The sequence below is a fragment of the Eptesicus fuscus genome, chromosome 16, assembly GCF_027574615.1.
Source record: "Eptesicus fuscus isolate TK198812 chromosome 16, DD_ASM_mEF_20220401, whole genome shotgun sequence".
Lineage (NCBI taxonomy): Eukaryota > Metazoa > Chordata > Mammalia > Chiroptera > Vespertilionidae > Eptesicus > Eptesicus fuscus.
The window spans coordinates 44,361,435-44,381,860 of NC_072488.1; the positions used below are offsets into that span (position 1 = coordinate 44,361,435).

At 51.0% G+C, this 20,426-nt stretch overlaps 1 protein-coding gene across 3 annotated transcripts in view; it reads right to left on the minus strand.

The window, feature by feature from the left end:
• Positions 1 to 20,426, minus strand: part of LOC103291427 (rab11 family-interacting protein 5) — a 157,074-nt gene that overhangs the window by 59,229 nt on the left and 77,419 nt on the right. For 2 of the 3 annotated variants that reach the window (XM_054728477.1, XM_054728479.1), the window contains 3 exons: positions 8,576 to 8,629; positions 7,514 to 7,570; positions 6,167 to 6,232 (listed from right to left, as the gene is read on the minus strand). In XM_054728477.1, the coding sequence (XP_054584452.1) occupies positions 6,167 to 6,232; positions 7,514 to 7,570; positions 8,576 to 8,629 (177 nt within the window). Of the gene's footprint in view, positions 1 to 6,166; positions 6,233 to 7,513; positions 7,571 to 8,575; positions 8,630 to 10,839; positions 10,888 to 20,426 lie in introns of those variants that run through there. The other variant, XM_054728478.1, reaches the window with a different exon arrangement.

Here is a 20,426-nt window from a genome sequence, read left to right on the forward strand (position 1 = left end):
GCTGACACGGGCCAAATAAACAAGGCATGCGACCCCTGGGCCGCAAGTTTGACATGCTTGCATACACGGCAGCCAGAGTGACCCCCTAAATATGGATATCAACTTGCGTTAGCCTTTCCCTGGCTTCTTGTTGCAATTATACACACGCACAGCTTCACGGGACCGCCTGGCCCTGCTTGCAAGGCTCCAGCCACCTCACCATTGCCCCTGCTCCTCTGATGAGGCAGTTTTCTCTCTTTCTCTCCATCCCTCCTTCCCTGCCCCACCCCGATCTCTCTCTCCCGAGGGCCTCCAAGCACTGCCCCTCCCTGGACCTCTTCCTTCCTTATACCTATCGCGGTCTCTAAGTACCTATTTATTTACCTTCATAAAATGTTGTAAATCAAAGTAATACGTGTGTAGGATTTAAAAACGGAGTTTCACAGAAATGGCTTTACTTGCGGACTCTTCACTAAACATCTATCTCTCCTAATAGGCCCCAAGCACTGGGCTCGGAGCCTCTGTCTCTCTCATTCCTCACTGAACTCCTGCCTGGTGAAATGAGTAGGTGCTTAATCAGTGCTCCTAGGCCTGTGGTCGGCAAACTGCGGCTCACGAGCCACATGCGGCTCTTTGGCCCCTTGAGTGTGGCTCTTCCACAAAATACCACGGCCTGGGCGAGTCTATTTTGAAGAAGTAGCGTTAGAAAAAGTTTAAGTTTAAAAAATGTGGCTCTCAAAAGAAATTTCAATCGTTGTCCTGTTGATATGTGGCTCTGTTGACTGATGAGTTTGCCGACCACTGGCCTAGGATATATCAAGTGAGTGCTTCTGAACGAGGCGGGAAAAGCGAAGAGCCACAAGGAGACTTGTCCTGTGCAGGCCCGGCTGTCCACCTCAGCGAACAGCTCTCCTAAGGCCACCTGCGCGGACGGCTCATCCACTCCCCCAGGAGGAGGGTGCCGGAGGGCGGCCCCAGGCCATGAGGCTTCTGGAAGGGAGATGCCTGACTGAGCCCTGAGGGGTGAGAGGGATGCAGCCAGGTTAGAAGGAAGGGCTCAGCAGGCTGCAGGGACGGCTCTGTGGACTCACGGTGCTTGCCATCGGGGGTCCAAGGGCCCCTGGAGAACAAGAGAAGGGGGCATGCCTGGAAGGAGGGATGGCATGAGGTGAGAATCTACACCCACTCTCAGGTGGTGGGAAGTAATGTAACCAAATGGTCACGAGTGTGGTGGGTGCTGGAGGGCAAGGGCTGGGGCAGGTCAAAGACTCTTGGAGGTACCAAAACCTCCCACCAGATGGCGCTCACGGCAGAATAAACTTGGTAACAAAGTGGCCCATGACCCTCTCATGTGCCTGCAACCCCAGCCAGTCTGTTGCTTGGCAGCAGGCTCAGGAGCAAAGGGCCACGCGGCTGGGTCAGAGTCAGGCACAGGTTAAGGCACCCGTCGGCTCCTGCTGTGCCTGAGAGGCTTGTTTGCTAGTTACACTGACCAGACCTGACCCCTGAACCATAACCCACAGAGACCAGCTGGCCACCTGCTGGAAAACCAAGTACATCAGACCTCTTCCACGTAGGAGGGGACACCCAATTGTCCTCCCTAGAATATGTACAGAGCTGACAGTCATGTCAGACCCCCCACTGCCAGCATCGCCATCTGTGGGCTTCTGGAACACTTCCGATTATGCCACAGGGTCCATGCCATGGGCCCTCCGACTCAGAAGCCAGTCCTAGTGACAGCAGCAAGACAACAGTCTGACCCAGGATGCCCAGGCTGCCGGCCCCTCCATCAGGCCCAGAGAAGAACAGCAAGGCCTGAGGTGCACCCGGGACCACAGAAAGCACCCCTGACCCCAGAGAACACCTGAGGTGCACCCTGGACCACAGAAAGCACCCCTGACCCGAGAGAGCACCTGAGGTGCACCCTGGACCACAGAAAGCACCCCTGACCACAGAGAACACCTGAGGTGCACCCTGGACCACAGAAAGCACCCCTGACCCCAGAGAACACCTGAGGTGCACCCTGGACCACAGAAAGCACCCCTGACCCGAGAGAGCACCTGAGGTGCACCCTGGACCACAGAGCCAGCCAGGTGCATCTTGCAGGGGCAGGGCATCCTGTGAACCAGGGACAAAGGTATGTAGCGGACTTGACTCTGGCCAGAAAACACAGGCCCAGGAGCCAAGTACGAAGGTGAGCAGAGGGTCTAACCCTGTTACAGCTCAAGAGCCTCTCAAACATTTTCTTCCAGGCCCCACTGTTCTTGGGGCACCCGGGGAGGGACTTGTCTACCTGGGGTCACAGTAAGTTCCTTCAACCTGGAAGCCGAGAAGGCTGCGTGGATTCTCCGGCCTCCTTATGCCACAGGGGGAGCAGGGAGAAGAAGGGCCCTGTGTTAGGAGCATCGTGTGTGACTAGGCCTGGGTTTGAATCCCAGCTCGGCCACTGACTTCCCCCGTGTCTCCGTTTCCTCATTTGTGAAATGGAGATGAACACTGACATAGCACCTGGCGTTCCATAAGTGTTAGCCATTATGATTACTTCCCTGTCTGACTATCATGGGGACGTGGAGTAGGCAATGGGGACCGAGAGGGGGTGGGGTTCAAGCCCAGGGATCCCTCTTATCCTCCAGTGTCTAGCAGTAGACGTTAACAGACATCACTACATCCTCTACAGAGACGACCCCCAGGCCCAGGCCCTTTGGGAATGGAGGTCAGTGTTGCCCCAACAGGGAAAGTCCTCAGCCAGCTAAGACCTGGCTGGGGTGGAGGGTTTGAGGATCAGACATGAAGTAGCTCTCGTAGATACTCTGGCTCCATCCACCAGCTCCTGGCTGGACGTCAGCCCCGAGCCTTCCTCTTCAGCCCCAGGACCACTCTCGTCCCAGACCCTGCGACCATGAAGGCGGTCCATCTGCTGGGCCTGCCAGCCCCCCACGACTTCTCCAGCCCCCTTCTGCCTGCACCCCCAGCAACGCCATGGTCCTGTGCCCAGGCAGGGGGTCCTGGCATGGCACTACAGTACTCCGTGACTCCCTGCTAGTCCCCCTGCTTCATCACCTCATCACCTTGTCACCATCACTCTGCACATCGTAGCCACTCGTTTTCTGATGTGTGGAATCCGTCCTGCCCTCCTCCCGCTGTGCCCTCTCTATGGAACTCACAGCCCTGCCTTCGCCTCTCTCTGGTCTCCTGTAACAGTCAGCCCTGTGTAAATTAGGGGTCCCATGCCTGCGTCCCACCACACCCAAGGGGTGGCCTTCATCATAATTCTGGTTTTATCACAGAACATGCCAGCTTTCCCTCGCAGCATCTTGCAGGACACACCAGTCTGTGCGTCTGCATCAGTGTCTGCAAAGTGCTCACACAGATGCACCCCTCAGGGACTGAAGTGGGTCACCCCCATGCAGCCGGGCCAGGGAGGGCTGACCACCAAGGGCTCAACAGCAACTCCCGACGAACACACAGCGAGGGCCGGCGGAGGCTTCCTTTGTTAACAGACAGCGAACTGTGAGATCTCAAAAATAACGGAAGATGACATTTCTGTCTTATTCTCGAGCAAGAAGCCAGACACTGAGCTATTTAGAGGGTTCACCCAAAGGCTGAGAACCCCACACTGGAGGCCCTGCAACCAGCATGAGACTTCACTTCCAGGGCATGCAAACTGGGGCTCCCTGAATCTTGGGGGTGGGGGGGTGCTGGCCAAGGTCACGGGCTCCCGTGAGAGGGGACAGGGCTCTACAGGGTCCAGAGAGGAGGCTGGACTCCTGGGGCCTGGCCTCCACTCCCGCTCGTCCCCGGTCCCTGGGATCTGCCCTCGGCCTGTCAGCCCGTCCACGCGGCTGCTTGTAGGGACTCGTTTTAATTAATGCCAGAGCTGGGCCAACCGCCGGGCCCTGACACTTGTTTGCAGGTCATCTCCTCCTAACAGGCTCGCCCTGGGAGGGGATTTGTCACTAATTGAAGCAGAGATCAGTTAATGAGGCCGCGGGGCCTGGGGTTCCAGAGAACAAGGGAAAGGAAAATAAAATAAAGCCTCTTTCTCCGGAGGTTTTGTGATTTACACACACAAAAGAGAAGCAAGCAAGCTGCAGATTTTCCAAGTCAGAAACTCCACTCCATCTGCCGGAGTTAGACCCTCGCTGTGTGAAGACGGCGGGGCGGAGGGCCGCCACTGCTGAGACTCAGATCAGAGCGAGAGGGGCCTCCCGAGGCCGCAATCAATCAGCGGCCTAATTAACAAGTATTTATGGAGCAGTGCTGCAGGCCCCCCTCTGGGGAGAAGACACAGGGCCGTCCCTTTTAACTGGTAATCCAGTGGAACAATGAGAGGACAGGGCATGGGGTAGCACCAAGCGCGTGTGAAGGACAGAAGTTTCTAGAAGTTTCTGGAACTGGCGAGGGAGAACGGTGTGGGCTGGCGTGGTCAGGGAAAGCCTCTTCGAGGTCTCTGCAGCTGGGTGGGGAGGAGGAAGGAGGCACAGGCACAGGCACAGCCCCTGGGGGCAGGACAGCCCAGTGTGAGGTCCCCAGTCCCTAGGGTGAGACCCTGGCTCTGAGAGCCCTGAAGGACCCCAAGTCCCTGGGACCTCTGGGAGGCGTGGGCCTGAGAATCTCCTCCCCACGCCTGGGCTGGCTCTGGCCCTGGGAAGTGGTTGGGATGGAAGGACTGAGGGCCCCTGGGGTGAGACGGCAGGACTGGGATGCAGGGCCTGGGCCCCAGCCTGCAGGAGGAGGACATCCACCAGGACAGTGATCCCTCCTCTCAAGCCCTCCCCAACCAGAGCCACTCAGTATCCTCCCACCTCACCCTTCAATCTCAGAGAAGGAAAGTGGGGTTTTCAAGCTGCTAAACGAGGCTGAGCCATCAGCTCCTCTTGTCCTAAGGGAAGAGGAGGTGACATCGGCAAGAAAGAGGTGACAGAGCCCCTTCCTGTCTCTCACAAGAGCCCCTGACCTTGGCCAGCAACCCCCACAGAATCAGGGATCCCCAATCTGTACGACCCCAACCAAATGGTCTCATGCTAGGTCACAGGTGGGTTAGCAGCCACCTGAGCAGATTTGGCAATGCCTTGGGATGAGACATAAGGATTCAGGGAAGGAGAACGCTCTTGGTCATGAAATGGAGACACCCCCCCCCACTTCCCTCCCCCCCCCCCCGCCACACACACACCCAACAGCTCTTTGGAGATGATCTGGTCTACGTGGGAGTGGGGTAAAGGAGGCCATTTCAGAACAACCCCAATCCCGACTTTAGGAGAACAGTGAAGTAGATGATGGGTCAATGCCTTTTCATGAGCAATTGGGATATTTATTTAATGACATGGGAAAGACGAGGAAATGGGGTTTCGCAGAAAGATTATTATATGTGGATGTTTTTTATCTGAATTTTCTAATTTCCCTCCTACAGGTGCATGTATTTATCGCATAATGAATAAAATAACAAAGTTGTGAAGTGACTGTTGCCCCGGAGTCAGCCACAGGAGAGCACCCAGCCGGGGTCGAGAGAGGACCAGACAGGAGCAAGGGTGCGCTACAGGGTGAGCTCCGGGCGGGCCATGGAGCCAGGGTCCTGGGAGCGTGAGCTTCCGTGCTGGCCCTGGCCTCGGCCCTTCGCCGTGTCACCTGCCCTCTTCCCTCGCCTGGGATCCAACCTTAGGCTCCTACAGTCGGCAAACCTCCCCTACGTAATCGCTGCTCTATCCTCAAAGTCCTGTGGGACTCAAAATGAGCTGTCGCCTCTGTCTTGAGGAACTCACAGGCCTCCAGGAGGGACTGGACATGTGACCACGTGACCAAGGCTACGGAGGGGGAACAACCGAGCCCCAGGAGCTCAGGCAAAGAGCATCATTCCAGAGCCCCTCGCCTCCCGCACCAGCCGCGCTCCTGAGCTGAGGACCAGCTCCGCTGAGAAGAGTGCCAGGCAAACCCGGCCTCTAGGGACAGACGCAGCCCTTCCCATCACCCACAGGCACCACTGCACCTCCCCCCTGCTCTCTGAAACCGAATCGCCAGCTTCTGCTCTCCCTATCAAAGTGTCACCAAGATCTACTCTTCTCTGCCTAGAAAGCCAGTCCTGCTAGCCCGCCCCCAGAAGCCTGTCTCCCATACCCCTTGCCTGGGTCTGACCCTCAGACAAGGTCTGGCCCGAGATGCTGGGGTGGGGGGTGGGGGGAGGCTTACTCACAGCGATGGAGACGGCACTGATGACAGCTCCCAGGTAGCCCTGGATGAACTTGGATGCAGGTGAAGGCTGGAAGACAAGAGACAGAAGTTCAGGCCCACTGGGTGCCCACACTTTGCCCTTGCCAAGAGTCCCAGCCAGCAAGGGGCATTTCCTGCCTCCAAGACGGGAGGGTCGGGTGAGAAGGAAGAGATCTCTCTGGAAGCCAGAAGGATCCCAGCCACCCCCCAGTGCAGTTCTAAATATGGGAATAGGAGGCAGCAGTGCCCAGGGAGATGCAGCAGCGTCCAGAGCGATGCCGAAGGGCCCCCGGCACTCTGCCCTGTTCGAAAAAGGTCACTGGAAGACACTGCTGGCGGGAGCTGGAGAACAGCAAGAGTCAAATGGGTCGCTCGCTCGTGGCTGGGCAAGCAGAACCAGTTTAGGAAGACCACATGGTGTGAGCGGGCTGTCTGGCCCCTGGAGCACTTCCTGGCTAGACATGGCAGGGGCAGGGCTGCTCCAGCCTGGCTGGCGCTCACAGGCTTTGTCGACCCAGGTAGCAGCGGCGCTTCCATGCAATAGAGGACCGTTGCTCAATATTTCTATTGGGAAAATGCACCTCACATTGCAATGCAGAAAATTAGGAAAGAGCTGAAGAACTTGCCTTTAGATACCACAATGGCAATTTTGGAGATGCTTGGTTTAAGGCCAATGGGAGCAGAACAAGCAGAGATGTACGTGTGTGAAGCACACGAGCGAGACATGGACTGAAGGTTTACATGGGGAGAGGGTGTGTGTTCAAGGTATTAGGCCCCGAAATATTACCCCTCGGGCCAGCACACACCCTCTCCTACCCAAACTGACAGCCCCCCCAAGGGGACCTAGACCCCACCTCCCCTCTTCCTGCCTTTGGACCAAAGACCAAGAGAACTGACAGGGGAAGCGGCAGTCTCGCCCGCCAGTGCAGCAGGGCCCGGCCCCTTCCTGACAGCAGAAGGGTGAGTGGGCCTCCATGGTGAGAAGGGCACGAGGGAGAAGGTGGCAGTCCTTGAAGACCCAGCACCCCTCAACCCTCTGCAGACAACAGTCTGGGGGCAGCGAGGCAGCTTCCAGGGAAGCCTGAGAAAGCCGTAGGGAGATTCAGGTCCCTCTGGCTGAGGCTGTCCAGGTCCAACATCAGTATAAGAGCCGCCCACAGGGAATTCTGGAGCCAGTGGAGCTGATCCCTGTCGCTGCCCCCCCACTTCCCCGTTACAGGCCTTCTTCCCGTCACGTGGACGGTCCCTCCCAGCTGTGTAAATAAGGTGCCTACAGGAGGGCAGTGCTTAGCCAGAAGCCCACCGCTGGAGGCCGGTCCGTGCCACTCACCTTGGTAGCGTTGCGGTTTGCATAGTTGACACAGGCATTGTGGCTCTGGTTCAGCCACTGAAAGGCAAGGGGGGAGAGGAGAAGTCAGGGGAGGTGTGCTCACCGCCCTGGAAGCCAGGCCAGGGCCCTGGGAGGCCACACACCTTCAGAACGACCTGAGTCGCCAGTTCATGGTGGGTCCATCCATCCCACTATTAGCATGACCAACTGTCCAGTTTGCCCGGGACTGTGCCAGGTTTAGCACTGAACGTCCCCAGCCTTGAGACACACACACACACCCCCAGCTCCTGGCAAACCAGGACACTGGTTCTGCCCACCCCGGCAGTCCAACTTGCTCCAGAGACAGTGCCTCTTCCAAAATTATGCCCTAAATGGGCCCCCTGCCTTTGCCTCGTCATCCTGTTACATTACTTACTGGACAGAGGTGGACATTTAGGCCCCTGGAATGACTGACAGCCCTGAACCTCTTTCAAAATATCCCAGCCCCGTGTCCTGCACCACCTGCCGCGCCCAGACACCAGCACTGTTGGAGTTGTGCTCAGGGAAGACTGACATTTTCTCCTAAAGATTGACAGGTTTTCTTCCTTCCCCTCTTTCTCTGCAGACACACACACACACACACACACACACACACACACACTCCTGTCAGAGAGCCACACCCAGACTCTCTTCAAGAGCAAAGACCAGGGTCTGTGATGCCTTGTCACCCAGCTCACTACCTTGGGGTTGGGGTGCATTTACCTTCCCCACAGATTTGGGTGAGGCTGATGTCAAAGAGGCTGAGGGCCTCGAGGTCACTGGCCATGGGACAAGCAACCGAGGGACAGAGTGGGCGGCCACCAACCAGCCATCCAGCTGAGGGCACCAGCCCAGCCCTCATCACCTTCTTCAAAGGAGAAAGAAGACCTGGGCTTCTCCCAGTAGCTTCTGGGTTGGGGAGCGGTACGAAATGGGGTGATTTCCCCACGGGGCACGGACGGGAGAGGAGACGCTGAGGCAAGGAGTTCTAACCAGTACCTGCTGGGCCCTCCCTCAGGAGACTGTTTGCCAGGAGACTGTTACCTGCCAGAAGACAGTGGATGCCAGTGTCTGGTTGGGCAAAAGAAGACCGACCACCTGAGAGAGAGAGAGAGAGGAGAGAGAGAGAGAGAGAGAGGAAAGGGTGAAAAATAGCCACAAATAAGAGCAAGCTGAATCTGCACAAACTGATATGGACAACCTGCTGCCTTTAGTGAGGTTGTGTGTGATGAATAAACCCAAGCTGCAGCATTGTACTACAGCAGTGTACACATCCCCATGGCACATATTTTGGTGTCCAAACATCTTATATACAACCATGTACACAAACACACATACATATCTCTAAGCATGAAGAAAAATCTGTAGCACAGCATGTAGATCTGGTTACATAGGACTTCCTCACATTCTTCTTGAATATTTCTGTATTCTTTTTAACAGCTGACAGGCATTCTTTTCATAATTGGTGGGCAGGGGAACAATAAAACAAACAAGCAAACTAAAGAAACACCTTCACTTCTGCTCAGCTTACCCGGCTCCTTCACACTCCAGCCATCCAGCAGGATTTTTGTGAGGATTAAAGAAAACTCATTTCAAAGGCCTTAAGTGCTTTACAAATACAAGTTGGTGGAATTTATATGTTATCACTGGGCCCTCACGAAGCAAAACCTACACCATGTTTAAGCTATTGAACGAAACATGGATGTCTAGTAAATATTTGTTGAATGAGTGAATGAATGAATGAGCCAATGCATCCATATAGCTAAGCATGACTATATAGGTGTGGATCCATTATTCCCAAAGCCCAAATATCACTGAAGACCTAGACTCACTGACTTTGTTTTTTGTTTTAAGTCAAGATTAATTGTCTGATTTTAACACTGGCCAAACCTTGGACTTCAAGGATCCACATGTCTCTGAAGTTTACCTTTTGAGTACTTGTGTGCAAAATAACACCTACCCCGTACTGCTGCATATGGGAAAAAATGTGCACAACCATCCACATATTGACTTATTTATTATTCCTGTAGATAAAATGGCTCTTTGGCAAGAATTTCTGTAAGGAACAAGTATAAACATTCAATTCTATGCAGTAAATCAAATTCTAGTCATCCTCAGCAACATTAGTAAATCATGTTTTAAAGATTAAAATGTTTTTAAAACAGTGAATATGCACATACATTTATATTTATTGGCCCATATCAGTTTGAATAAAATTATACAATGTAAACCCATTCCATGGCTCCAGTGAGAAATTATGATGCTATTTTTCTCCCCCAAATGAGATCGTAACTCCATTTTTCTTTGCCATGACAGCTCAGGGTACTGGTGTGGGAATCAGGAGACCTGGGTTCTTATCCTCAGCTCCGTCCCTGTGTGATCTCCAGCATAAAACAGTCCCCTTTGGGCTTCCAGCTTTCTTACCTATAGAGTGAAGGTGTTGACCTAGCAGGTCCTATCTCGGTTTAAATTCAATTCTCATTTTCCAAGTAATACACATAAAGTCAGTAGAGATAGCCCCATTGTAAAGGGAATAACCCCACCCCAGCCCAATTGAGAAGTATCATGGGGAACACAGGACCTCCTCCTAGTCGGACCCCAGTCAGGAGCCAGACAATAGAGAGGAAGCTGAGCCTAGAGAGGCATAAAGCTGGGAACAGGTAGCATGAGCCAGCACATGTGTGAGTGTAAGTAGTTCTTCCCTGTTGGGAGGATATCATTCCCCCTCATCCGCTGGTTTATATTACGCGGGTGTGTTATGAACGTCATTGTCTTCTTTCCCTCGATCCCCATTGCACCCCCTGAACTGTGCTTGGCCACCAGGAGAGGGACACGATGCAGCCCCATGGACTCAGACAGCTGTAGTCCAGGACCCTCGCAGCTCGTTACATCACAGGTCCCCTTATGAATCCTCTCCCATGGGTTCAGAACTCGTATGGTGAGCATGTGGTTTGCACCGGCCCTGCAGACACTGGGCATTTTAACTGTTTCTTTGCCCTGGTTGTCGAGGTCAGGCCAGATCTCCAGGGCCCACCTCTGCCCAGTGTACACATCCTCGTGGCACATATTTTGTGTCCAAACTTCACTCCTGACTTCATCTTCCTTCCCTTCCCTTCCCTTCCCTAATTTCCTTTTGTCTCATTTTCATCTTCATTTGTTTATCTTGTGCCATGTATTTTTAAAATCTGATATCAAGTCTTTTCCAGAACAAACCACAGCCCTAAACTAAACCAGTACCCAGGCTATGTACTACCCACACGCACACGGCTTGTAACCAGTCGGGTTTTCACCTTGTTTGCCAACCTCCTGCCCTCACACGAGCCTGACGTCCACGCACCTCTGACGCCTTACGCTTTCTGAAAGAGATGGATGGATTTTGCTAAGCATTTCCCCTTATGTCACGTACCACGGTCCTTATTATAACTCTGGGGCTCAGAAAAAAAAAAAAAAAGAAATTACTTTCTACATTTTGCAAATGGGATAACTGAGGTGGAGAGACATCCGGTGACCTGCCCAAGGCTTCGCAGCTCCTAGAAAAAGAGGCAGGGTCCCCTGATCCCTGGCCTGGGAGCCCCGCCGCTCTGATTTGAGGGGCTCCTTCTCCAGCTCATCCCCTTGCGCACAAAGGAAGAAGCAGACTCCGTGCCCGTTTCTGAGCCTCTTCTGTGCACCAAGGTCCCTGCTGCCCCTGAGGAAAGGAATACAGGCTCCCAAACCGCAATGAGCCCAAAACCCACAGCCAAGCGCACGAGAAAGTCTTTACAACCCCCCCGGGCAGGAAAGGGACAAGGTGGTTTAATCGGGTCCTTAATTGTGTCTATAAATCTGGTCAATTCCAGTGTCCAAACGGGTTCAGGCAGGGAGAGGTGGGTGTGCTCTGGCTCTGTCCGGAGGAGGCGGTAAGGCGGTGCTGAGGTGTGCGTGTGCGAGCTGGCCACGCGGAACAGAGGGGACTGGCCTCATTAAAGGAGGAGGTTTGGGAAGTCAGCCCACTGGAGTCCGGGAAGGGTGAGGTTAGAAGGCAGCGAGCACCATGCCGCATAGGGGGGCCGTGTGAGCCGAGGCGAAGGGAGTAGGGACCGCACCCTCCAGGCCCCGCAGTCAGGCTGGTGGGGCCAGGAGCACGCGGTGCCAGCCCCATTCCCTATTAGGCAACACGCAGCACCATCTGCACGATCCCAGGAGCAAGAGCAGATATTTTATAACTTCCTTTTTTCCTTTTTAAGTCTAAATTAAAAATAAATGTTCCTTCAGTTCTCAGATGTATATCTCTGGTGCAACCTGCCCACATTCCCTCGCGCTGCCCTTTCCAGAACGTGGCAGGGGAAAGGAGGAAAGCGATGGATGGAGAGAGGGAGCCAGTCCACCCGGCTCCAATGCCAGGGGATTGCACCTCTTCCAAGAGGGAAGCGCTTCAGGCGTGGCCGCGCAGATGGGTGGAGAGAGCCCAGAATGCGGCTGGTACCAGGGAAAGTGGAAGGAGAGCCAACAGCCAGAATTTCCAGCCCAGCCTCCACCCTATCTTGCCGCAGGACCTTGGCCAAATCGCACAGCCTAGCTTTGCTCCCATTTATAGTTCATAACATGGTGGGGTCTCCTCCACCGCGCCCACCCCCTGGGAGCTGCCCGCTATGCACAGCTGTCTATTTCTGCCGTCCCCCTGCCCCTCGGACGGCTGGCCATGGGCCTTGGCGATGAACGCTCAGGCTCTGGCTGCAGGAAGAGCGGGACTCAAATCCCGGTTCCAGTATTTGTCAGAAGGACGACCACATGCAAGTTACTTGAGTTCTTTGTGCCTCTGCTTTTTTTCATCGATTACGTGGTGATCACGGCTCCTCTCCGGATGTCATGGGAGCAGGCACGGGAAGAATTCGGCTCAGTGTCTGTCATTCAGCCAGCGCTTACCACTAGGTTAGCGTGATTCCTCTCCTCCTATCTCGTTCTTTTCCCGTCTTTGCCGGTCTCTCTTTTCTCTGAACGCCACCGTCTGCTTGACACAATTGAGCATCATCTTGCCCCATCTTGTCTTTGGACACCAGCCTTATCCCTCAATGGACCAGGAGCTCCTGAGGGTAGAATAAGGGCTTTTCTCCCTGATGTCCCGCAAAGCACTCAGCACAAAGATGGGCCCAAATGACATGCTGGAAACACCGCCAACTGATTAAGAACATTAAACAGTTACTGGCCAGAAAAAGATCTATGATGGATCGTGACAATGACAACCACCAGCCATCTCTTCCTTACCCCTTTGATTAAAGTTTGAACTGCACGGGGGCGGGGCGGGTAGCCTTTGGAGAGAGGATGCAGACTGAGTTTGGTCCAGAGTCTTCACGCTTCCCTGCATCTATACCCTGGCCATGGGAGGGATGTATTTCCCTGCTCTTGGTGTGGCTTAGTCACATGACTTGCTTTGGCCAATGGCATGTGGGAGGAGGTGGCAGTGTGCCAGTTCTCAGCCAGGCCTCAGAAGCCTCATGTGCTTCAGTCGCCCTCTGGTGCTGCTTACGCTGCTGTGAGGAGACATGCCCTGCCTGGTGCCCCGGTCCAAGGAGGATGCAACCCGAGGAGCAGAGCCCAGCCTGGGTCCCTGATCCCCAGCAGATCCCAGACCTGTGGTTAGCAGCAGAACTGCCTCAGTCAAGCCCAGACTAGACCAGACAAACCCCAGATCCCTAAAAATAAATGTGTACGGCTGCCACTGACATTTTGTGGCTGTGTGTTACGTGGCACTAGAGTAGCAACATCTCGTTAATGCAGAGATGACCGTATAGGAAGAGTGAATATGCTGTCCTTCATGGTTTTAATATTCTATATCATTCATGCACCTTGAATTATGTCGTCACTAGTGATGCTGGCTGCTGAGTAGCCTAGCTTATCCATCCGCTCCACCTGGTGACCATTAGCCCAAGGCTGGGGCCACCCTGGAAGGGACGAAAGACGGTTTGTCTCAGGACAGAGTTGGGATGGGGCCAACCAACGGCACCCACCTGGGAGCTGGCTCACAAGGAAAATCACACCTTCCCTTCAGCCCTTCTCCTTCCGAATGCTCTAACCTCTGCGGAGAGATGAGGTCTCAGTCTGGGAGAAAGGCGCCACCAAATATCCCAATCTGCCTGGCAAAAGGGGTCACAACCAGCTGAACACAGGACAGCAGACCAAGACGCCTGTACACCGTGACACTGGGACCCGCAGGGGGAGACGTGAGCGGCCCTCCACCCCCTTGGCCACGGTCCGTACAAAACTAACTCAAACGTAGGAAAAAATAAGATTTTTAAAATAAAAGTGTAGAAAATCCAGGAAGAAAGCAGGGTGTGTGTCAAAACAACGGGGTGGTGAAACTTAAGCCAGGGGAAGGCTGCAGGGCACAGAACGCTCTTGCCAAGCAAGGGAATGGCAAAGTAACTGTCCCCCCTCTCCCCCGACTCCACCTGGCTAATCACTCCTCCCCCTCCGGCTTCCAGCTTAGTTGCCACCTACTCCAGAAAACCTTCCCTGACCCTCAAGCTGAGGTCAGACCCCCTGTCATACGTCCCCCCGGCTCCCTGCCTACTTTCTGTGCAGCATTCGCCTCAGTGGTATCTGTCAGAGTATGCCACCCTCGAGAGCTTCCAGAAGCTTCAGAGGGGTGAGACCGTGTGACGCTCACATCCCCCATACCCGGGGGTCCTCGCTGGGAAAGCAGCGTACCCCTTCCCCCCACACGGACACGCTCCATTCCAAACGTCCCCCTGCATTTTTCAAAGACCCGCCAGGAGCCCCGCTGCTCAACAATGCGCCTGCTCTTTCCTTCTCCTCTGTCTCCATCTTCTGATTTATGTGACTAATGACCTGAAAAGGAACACTCTGGGGCACTAGGGGTGCTGCTATGTACAGGGTCCCAACCAGGGAAAGACAATATCTCTTGTCGAACGAGTGCTTGCCCCTGACTGGTCAAATCCAGCGTAGCCGAGCGACTCTTCTCGTAGGATATACCCTGGGCCAGAACGGCTGGTGCCGTTTACAACGGGAAAACACTGGGCTGGGATGTAAGTGTGTGAAAAGGCGGAGTCTGGGATGAGGAAGGTTGGGAGATGTCAGAAAGGCCCCGGGACACAGTCAAATCCTCACTTAAAGTGAGCCTTTGTGGCCCACCCCTCGTCCCGCCGAGAGGAAGTGACCCGTACCAGCACCTGAGAGATGGGACTGCAAAGTCCCCTTGACCTTCTGCTGTGGAAGAGGAGAGGGCTCCGCGTACGGAGTCCAAGCTCTGAAGGTCCCAGGACAGAACTCTGCTTTGGATGTAACCCAAGGCCACTGGACTCATGGACTAGAAGTGCACAGTCTGCCCTCCTCAGTCCCCAGCTGGACATGGGCGTTGGGGCCTTGAGTTCTGAGAGTTCCAGAATAATGGGGGGTGGGGGAAGTGAGTGGGGAGGGGAGAAAGGGCAGCAGGGGTATGGGGAGCAAAGGGCTGAAAGAAACCCAGTTCCTGGCAGCTGAGATGCTCTGGTAGCCATGGCTGGGGGCACAGGCTGGCAGGTGGGGAAGGCAAGCGGGGCGGGAACACTGGCCCTGCCTCCCCCAGCCATGGAAGTGACAGCACTGCAGCCTCTCAGCGGAAGCTGCGGGGCGCTGCCAGCGGTCAGCAGCAGCTACTGGTGGTGGGTCCTTCTGCCAAGGGCCTGGAGGACGGAGCCCTGCGCTGCACTGGCCGCGGTGCAGGGGCTCAGCCGCCGTGCTGATGTATAAATTGGGATCTCATCGCCACACACCCAAGGGGGAAAAGTTCCCATCTTCAAATGTTAAGCCTAAAATAAGACACTACACGGGTGCCAGTGGATCTGTGAAATCTGCTGACTAAACTGGCACCAGCCTCTGGGAGAAAACCAGCTCGTTTCTCCTGAGCTCCGGGGTGGGGGTGGGGGGTGAGCATGTGGGGGCGGGGCTCCTCTCAGGCAGGGTGGGAAGGTGCAGGGTCGGCCAGGAATGCTCACCTGGGCAGGAGGCAGCTTGGGTGTTGCCTCCAGAAGCTTCTCAGCCAAGGTACCTGCCAACCTTATTTCCCCTTCCCTTCAGCACTCGGGGACGCAGCTCCTAGTGGATTCGCCAGCACCCCCATTTCTATTTTGGTGAGCATTTAGTGGCTTCTGCGTGTCTGTATTTTTTACCCACTCTGCCAATCCAGGGGCTTCCCTAAGGTGTGGACTGAAACCTTCACTCCTGTCCAGACCCGGCATTTGCTAGCTGTTCAGTGGGGTCTCGGGGGAGCGGACGCGGCTGGTGGGAGCCAGGCCAGGGAGGGAAGTGCTGGAACAGCCAGCGTGCTCCCTCCACACAGGCAGGGCACTGGCCCGGGGAGGGAGTGGGACCAGTGAGTCCTCACGCGGCTTGTGGCTTGTCCACGTCAACGTAGCCGGACGGAAGCCTATGGGTTCTCCAGGTCCAATGGCTCCTCTCTGGCCAGCTGTTCTAGTCCTGAATATGAGTATGTGGGGCTAAGAAGTGGGGCCAGGTGAGCATTGTCATTTGGCTCTGGCTGCCACTGAGGCCCAGGGCATGCCGCTAGTTCACCTCAACCAAGTGTTCATTCAGGACCTCGGAGGCCAGGGCATCGTGCCCTGCCCAGGGCTGTGTGCTCCGGGCTGGGACATTCACAGCAGCTACTTCAGCAGTGAAGCCCTGGCAGCCTGGGAGGGGATCAGCAGCACCCGAGTTCCCAGGATGCCTACAGGGCCGTAGTGACCCTGAAATGACTGACCTGTCTTGGGTAGAAAGAGGAGAGAGTGAAAAAGTATGGGCCATCCTCCATAACACCTTGTGAGCGAGAGACAGTGCTGGCATCCCTTGCGTTAGCTGGTCCATCCCAGATGACGGCAGCCATTAATTCTGTAAGGACCTCGTTGGCCTCTTAAGAGGAAAGGAGCCCCAAATTCAACTTCTCTGGTTTGGCAGAGATGATACTGCCAAATGACGTATTTTTTTCAAGTGTTAATGAAATATTTATAAACAATTATTAACGCAGATTCTTGTTTGCCCACCTCTTAAGCATGTTCTCCTTCTTTCTCACTAACAGAATCCCTGTAATTGGGGATTGACTAGATATCCAGCCAAATTCTACATGAAATATAAACAGAACTGTTGTGTGGGTCTTCAAAGAAGATTCCTTAAAGGGAACTGACCCAGTTGGGAGGTATATCCTCTCACTCCTCCTTCTTCCTCCTCCCTATACTGTGGATGCGATGGCTGGAACACCAACAGCCACGTTGGACTAGGAGGTAATTTTGATGATAGAAGACAGCACTGAGAATGGTATAGAAAAGTGGGAGTCTGGGTTCCTGAAGCATTGTGGAGACCTACCTACCTCTGAACTTCTCTGACATGAGAGAAAAATAAACTAAATTGTTTAAGCCACTGTTATTTTGAACTTTTTTATATGGAGATGGTCTTGACCTAACTGGCATAATCATATACTATGCTGCAAAAAACCCCCAATACATTTCAGATGGCAGAACTGGAGAGATCACTGTTTCTGAATACAAGATAAACTAGAAAATAGTAACAAAAGAACACCTTTTTAAAAATCCACTTATTTGAAATGTGTTCTTCTAATTAAAGCTAAAAGATTGAATACTCTGATTAAAGAGAATTCAAAACTGTAATTTCAAACTTATTTAGAAATTAAAACATAGATCACTATATATGAAAATATATTAGATATCGTCAGGTATTAGATGTACTCAGAAGAAAATTCACAGCCCTAAGCATTTTTTATTAGAAGGAAGAATGAGAATAAATAAATTAAGTAATCAAGGGAAAAGTAAAAAAAAATTCTACCACAAAATAAAAGAGATCAAAAGAATATTACAAAAACAAAAATGAATAAGTTATAAAATAAAAACAGAAGAACTGATAAATGCATCCAAGAACTAATTCATAGGCACAAGTCTCACCAATCCAGTTATTGTAATAAAGGAGATGGAGATGAGAAGTAGAGACAAGACTTGAAATCAAGCCAAGGGAAAAAAAATCATTAAAAACATCAACATTCAAAACGTTCTACAACAAAGACACCAGACAGTAAAGGGGAAAGAGCTGGGAGAAGAGATTTGCAAGATATATAACTCAAAGGATTAGTATCAAAAATATAAAAATAACTTTTACAAATAATTAGGAAAATATAGCCAGTGGAAGAATGGACAAAAGATGTGAACAGGAAATTCACAGAAGATGAAATATAAATGGCCAGTAAATATTGAAAAGAAGCAGAATCCTTTTTGGTGTTCAGGGAAATAAAAAAAATTAAAGCCATAACGAAATGATAACCTTTCTCCCATCAGACTGGCAAAAAGAAAACACTAAATATATGAATACCCGTGTTACAAAGGTCTGATGAAGTCTAACCTCTCTGCAATAGTTATCAAAAATTCACATGTGCACACACAGTCATTTACACTGAAAATTCACTTTCTAGAATGGGCCCTTGAGAAATCCTCATACTTATGCAAAAAGAGCTTTGCAAGGATTTTTCACAGCGCTGTTATTTCTAATTAGCAAATAAGAAACAACTTAAATCTATTACTAGGGGAGAGAATACTACTCAGCTGAAAAAACAACAAATGAATGAATGAATAAATGAATGAATGAAGCAGTAGAGGGGAAAGAGCTGGGAGAAGAGATTTAAGTAAGTAAACAGCTACATGTAACCAGCTAATTGTAGATAAATAAGAATATTGTTATATTTTTAATAGAAAAAATGCAAAACAAAAATAATAGTTTAAATGATGATTCATATATACACAAATACGTAGGGAAAAAGCCCGAAAGTCTATGACCAACTTCTAAGAGTGTTTACTTCTAAGAGCAGATTTGGGGTTGAGGGTTGTCAGAGGAACTTCTAGTTCTTTTTGTATTGTTTGAATTCTGAGCTGAGAGAACATATTCATGTATTACTTGCATAACTTTTAAAATAGTCTTAAAAAATTCTTGGTGGTAATTTTGAATTCCAAGAACATATTCATGTATTACTTGTATAATTTTATAAAATATACAAAGAAAAAAACTTTTTAATCCTGAGGCTATTTCTGGACTCCAAAGATAAAGAGGAAAAAATACCAAAGGATCCCCAGGGGAGTGGAAATGTTTACCTACCAAAGAAAAGATAATCAGGCCAACTATTGTTCATGTTTAAGAGGGGGAAAAAGACATTTCCAGATATGCAAGAATTCACAAAGTGTATTGCCCACACACAGTGAATATTACTCAGAGGTACTTTAGCCAGACAAAGAAAACACACACTCTCTCTCTCTCTCTCTCTCTCTCTCTCTCTCTCTCTCTCTCACACACACACACACACACACACACACACACACACACGAAATGCCTAATTGTGACATTTATTATACCTGCTAGGTAGCTGTTGGTAAGCTAAGCTTTCCTAGAAATGTGTCCATTTCTTCTAAATATTCCAATTTATTGCTCCAGATTGTTCAATGCATCCTGGTCTTTTAAACTTCTATTGTATCTATAGTTATTGTACCTTTTACTCCTAATATTGTTTATTTGCACCTTCTCTCTTTTTTCCTTGCTCACTGTTGCCAGAAATGTCTATTGAATTAGTCCTCCATAGAAGCCAGGAATTTACTGTCAATATCAAAAAAACATATGCACAAGATTATCCATTCTCGTATTATTCATATTGGCAAAATATTGGAAATAACCTAAACATCCACATGTAGAAAATTAGCTGGATATATTATGGTACTTCTACATAGTAGACAGCTATGCAACTATTAAAAATTTAAAAATGAGGAAGATCTCTATAAACTGATTTACCATGATTTCCAGGATGCCATTAAGAAGAAAAAAAAAAAACTGGAGAAAAGAGTTATATAATTTACTTTTACAAAAAGAAATGGGAAGAATAAAATATTTACTTCCAGAGGATGGGTGGGAAGGAGGTAGAAGGGATAGAGAGGGGGAATGAAACTTTCATTATGAGTTTTGATATAGCTTTGACTTTTGAGCCATGTTGATATTTTATATATTTCCAAAAATAAATCAGTAAGAATGGGAAACAACTGAAAGTTAATAATAGAAGTGAATAAACTTAATGGTATATAAAATAAATAGCATAAACACAACAGAAGAAATAATTGAAACAACTTTTAAACATGGTTCTCCGGCCCTAGTCGGCTTGGCTCAGTGGATACAGCATCAGCCTGCGGACTGAAGGGTCCCAGGTTCGATTCCGGCCAAGGGCACATGCCTGGGTTGCAGGCTTGATCTCCAGTAGGGGGTGTGCAGAAGGCAGCCGATCAATGATTCTCTCTCATCATTGATGTTTCTATCTCTCTCTCCTTCTCCCTTCCTCTCTGAAATCAATAAAGAAATATATATATAAAACAAAACAAAACATGGTTTTCTGATTATATACTCTCAGTAGGATATATTCAATGGACAAAAAGAACTACAAAGAAATCTTGGGCAATTGACATAGCAATTTTGAAAGTCTTTTAATTACATGTATCTACAAAAGAAAAGAGAATCAGACTATGTTGCTGTTGGATCCTCATTCAGGGAGTAGGGAGCCATAACTATGGAATGAAGGAGGGGACGAACTCCGAGATGTTGGATTGGAATTAGAGGTATTAGTACAAACTCACAATTTTTTAAAAGTCGCACTTCCTAACCCTGTCTGCTCAGATGGCCTAGCAACAACGGCACTCTGGCAACAGTGAGCACACCTAGAATCCAGACCTTGGTTTCTAAGTACCATTACCCTCTGAGAGGAACCAGGGCTCTTTGGAGAAATGGGTGATTCCAGGACTGGGACACAGAAACTACAAGATGAGTCTGGAATAGCCATATTTTGTGCCATAAAGTATTTAAGTACTCAAAGAATAAGAAGGCAAAGGGG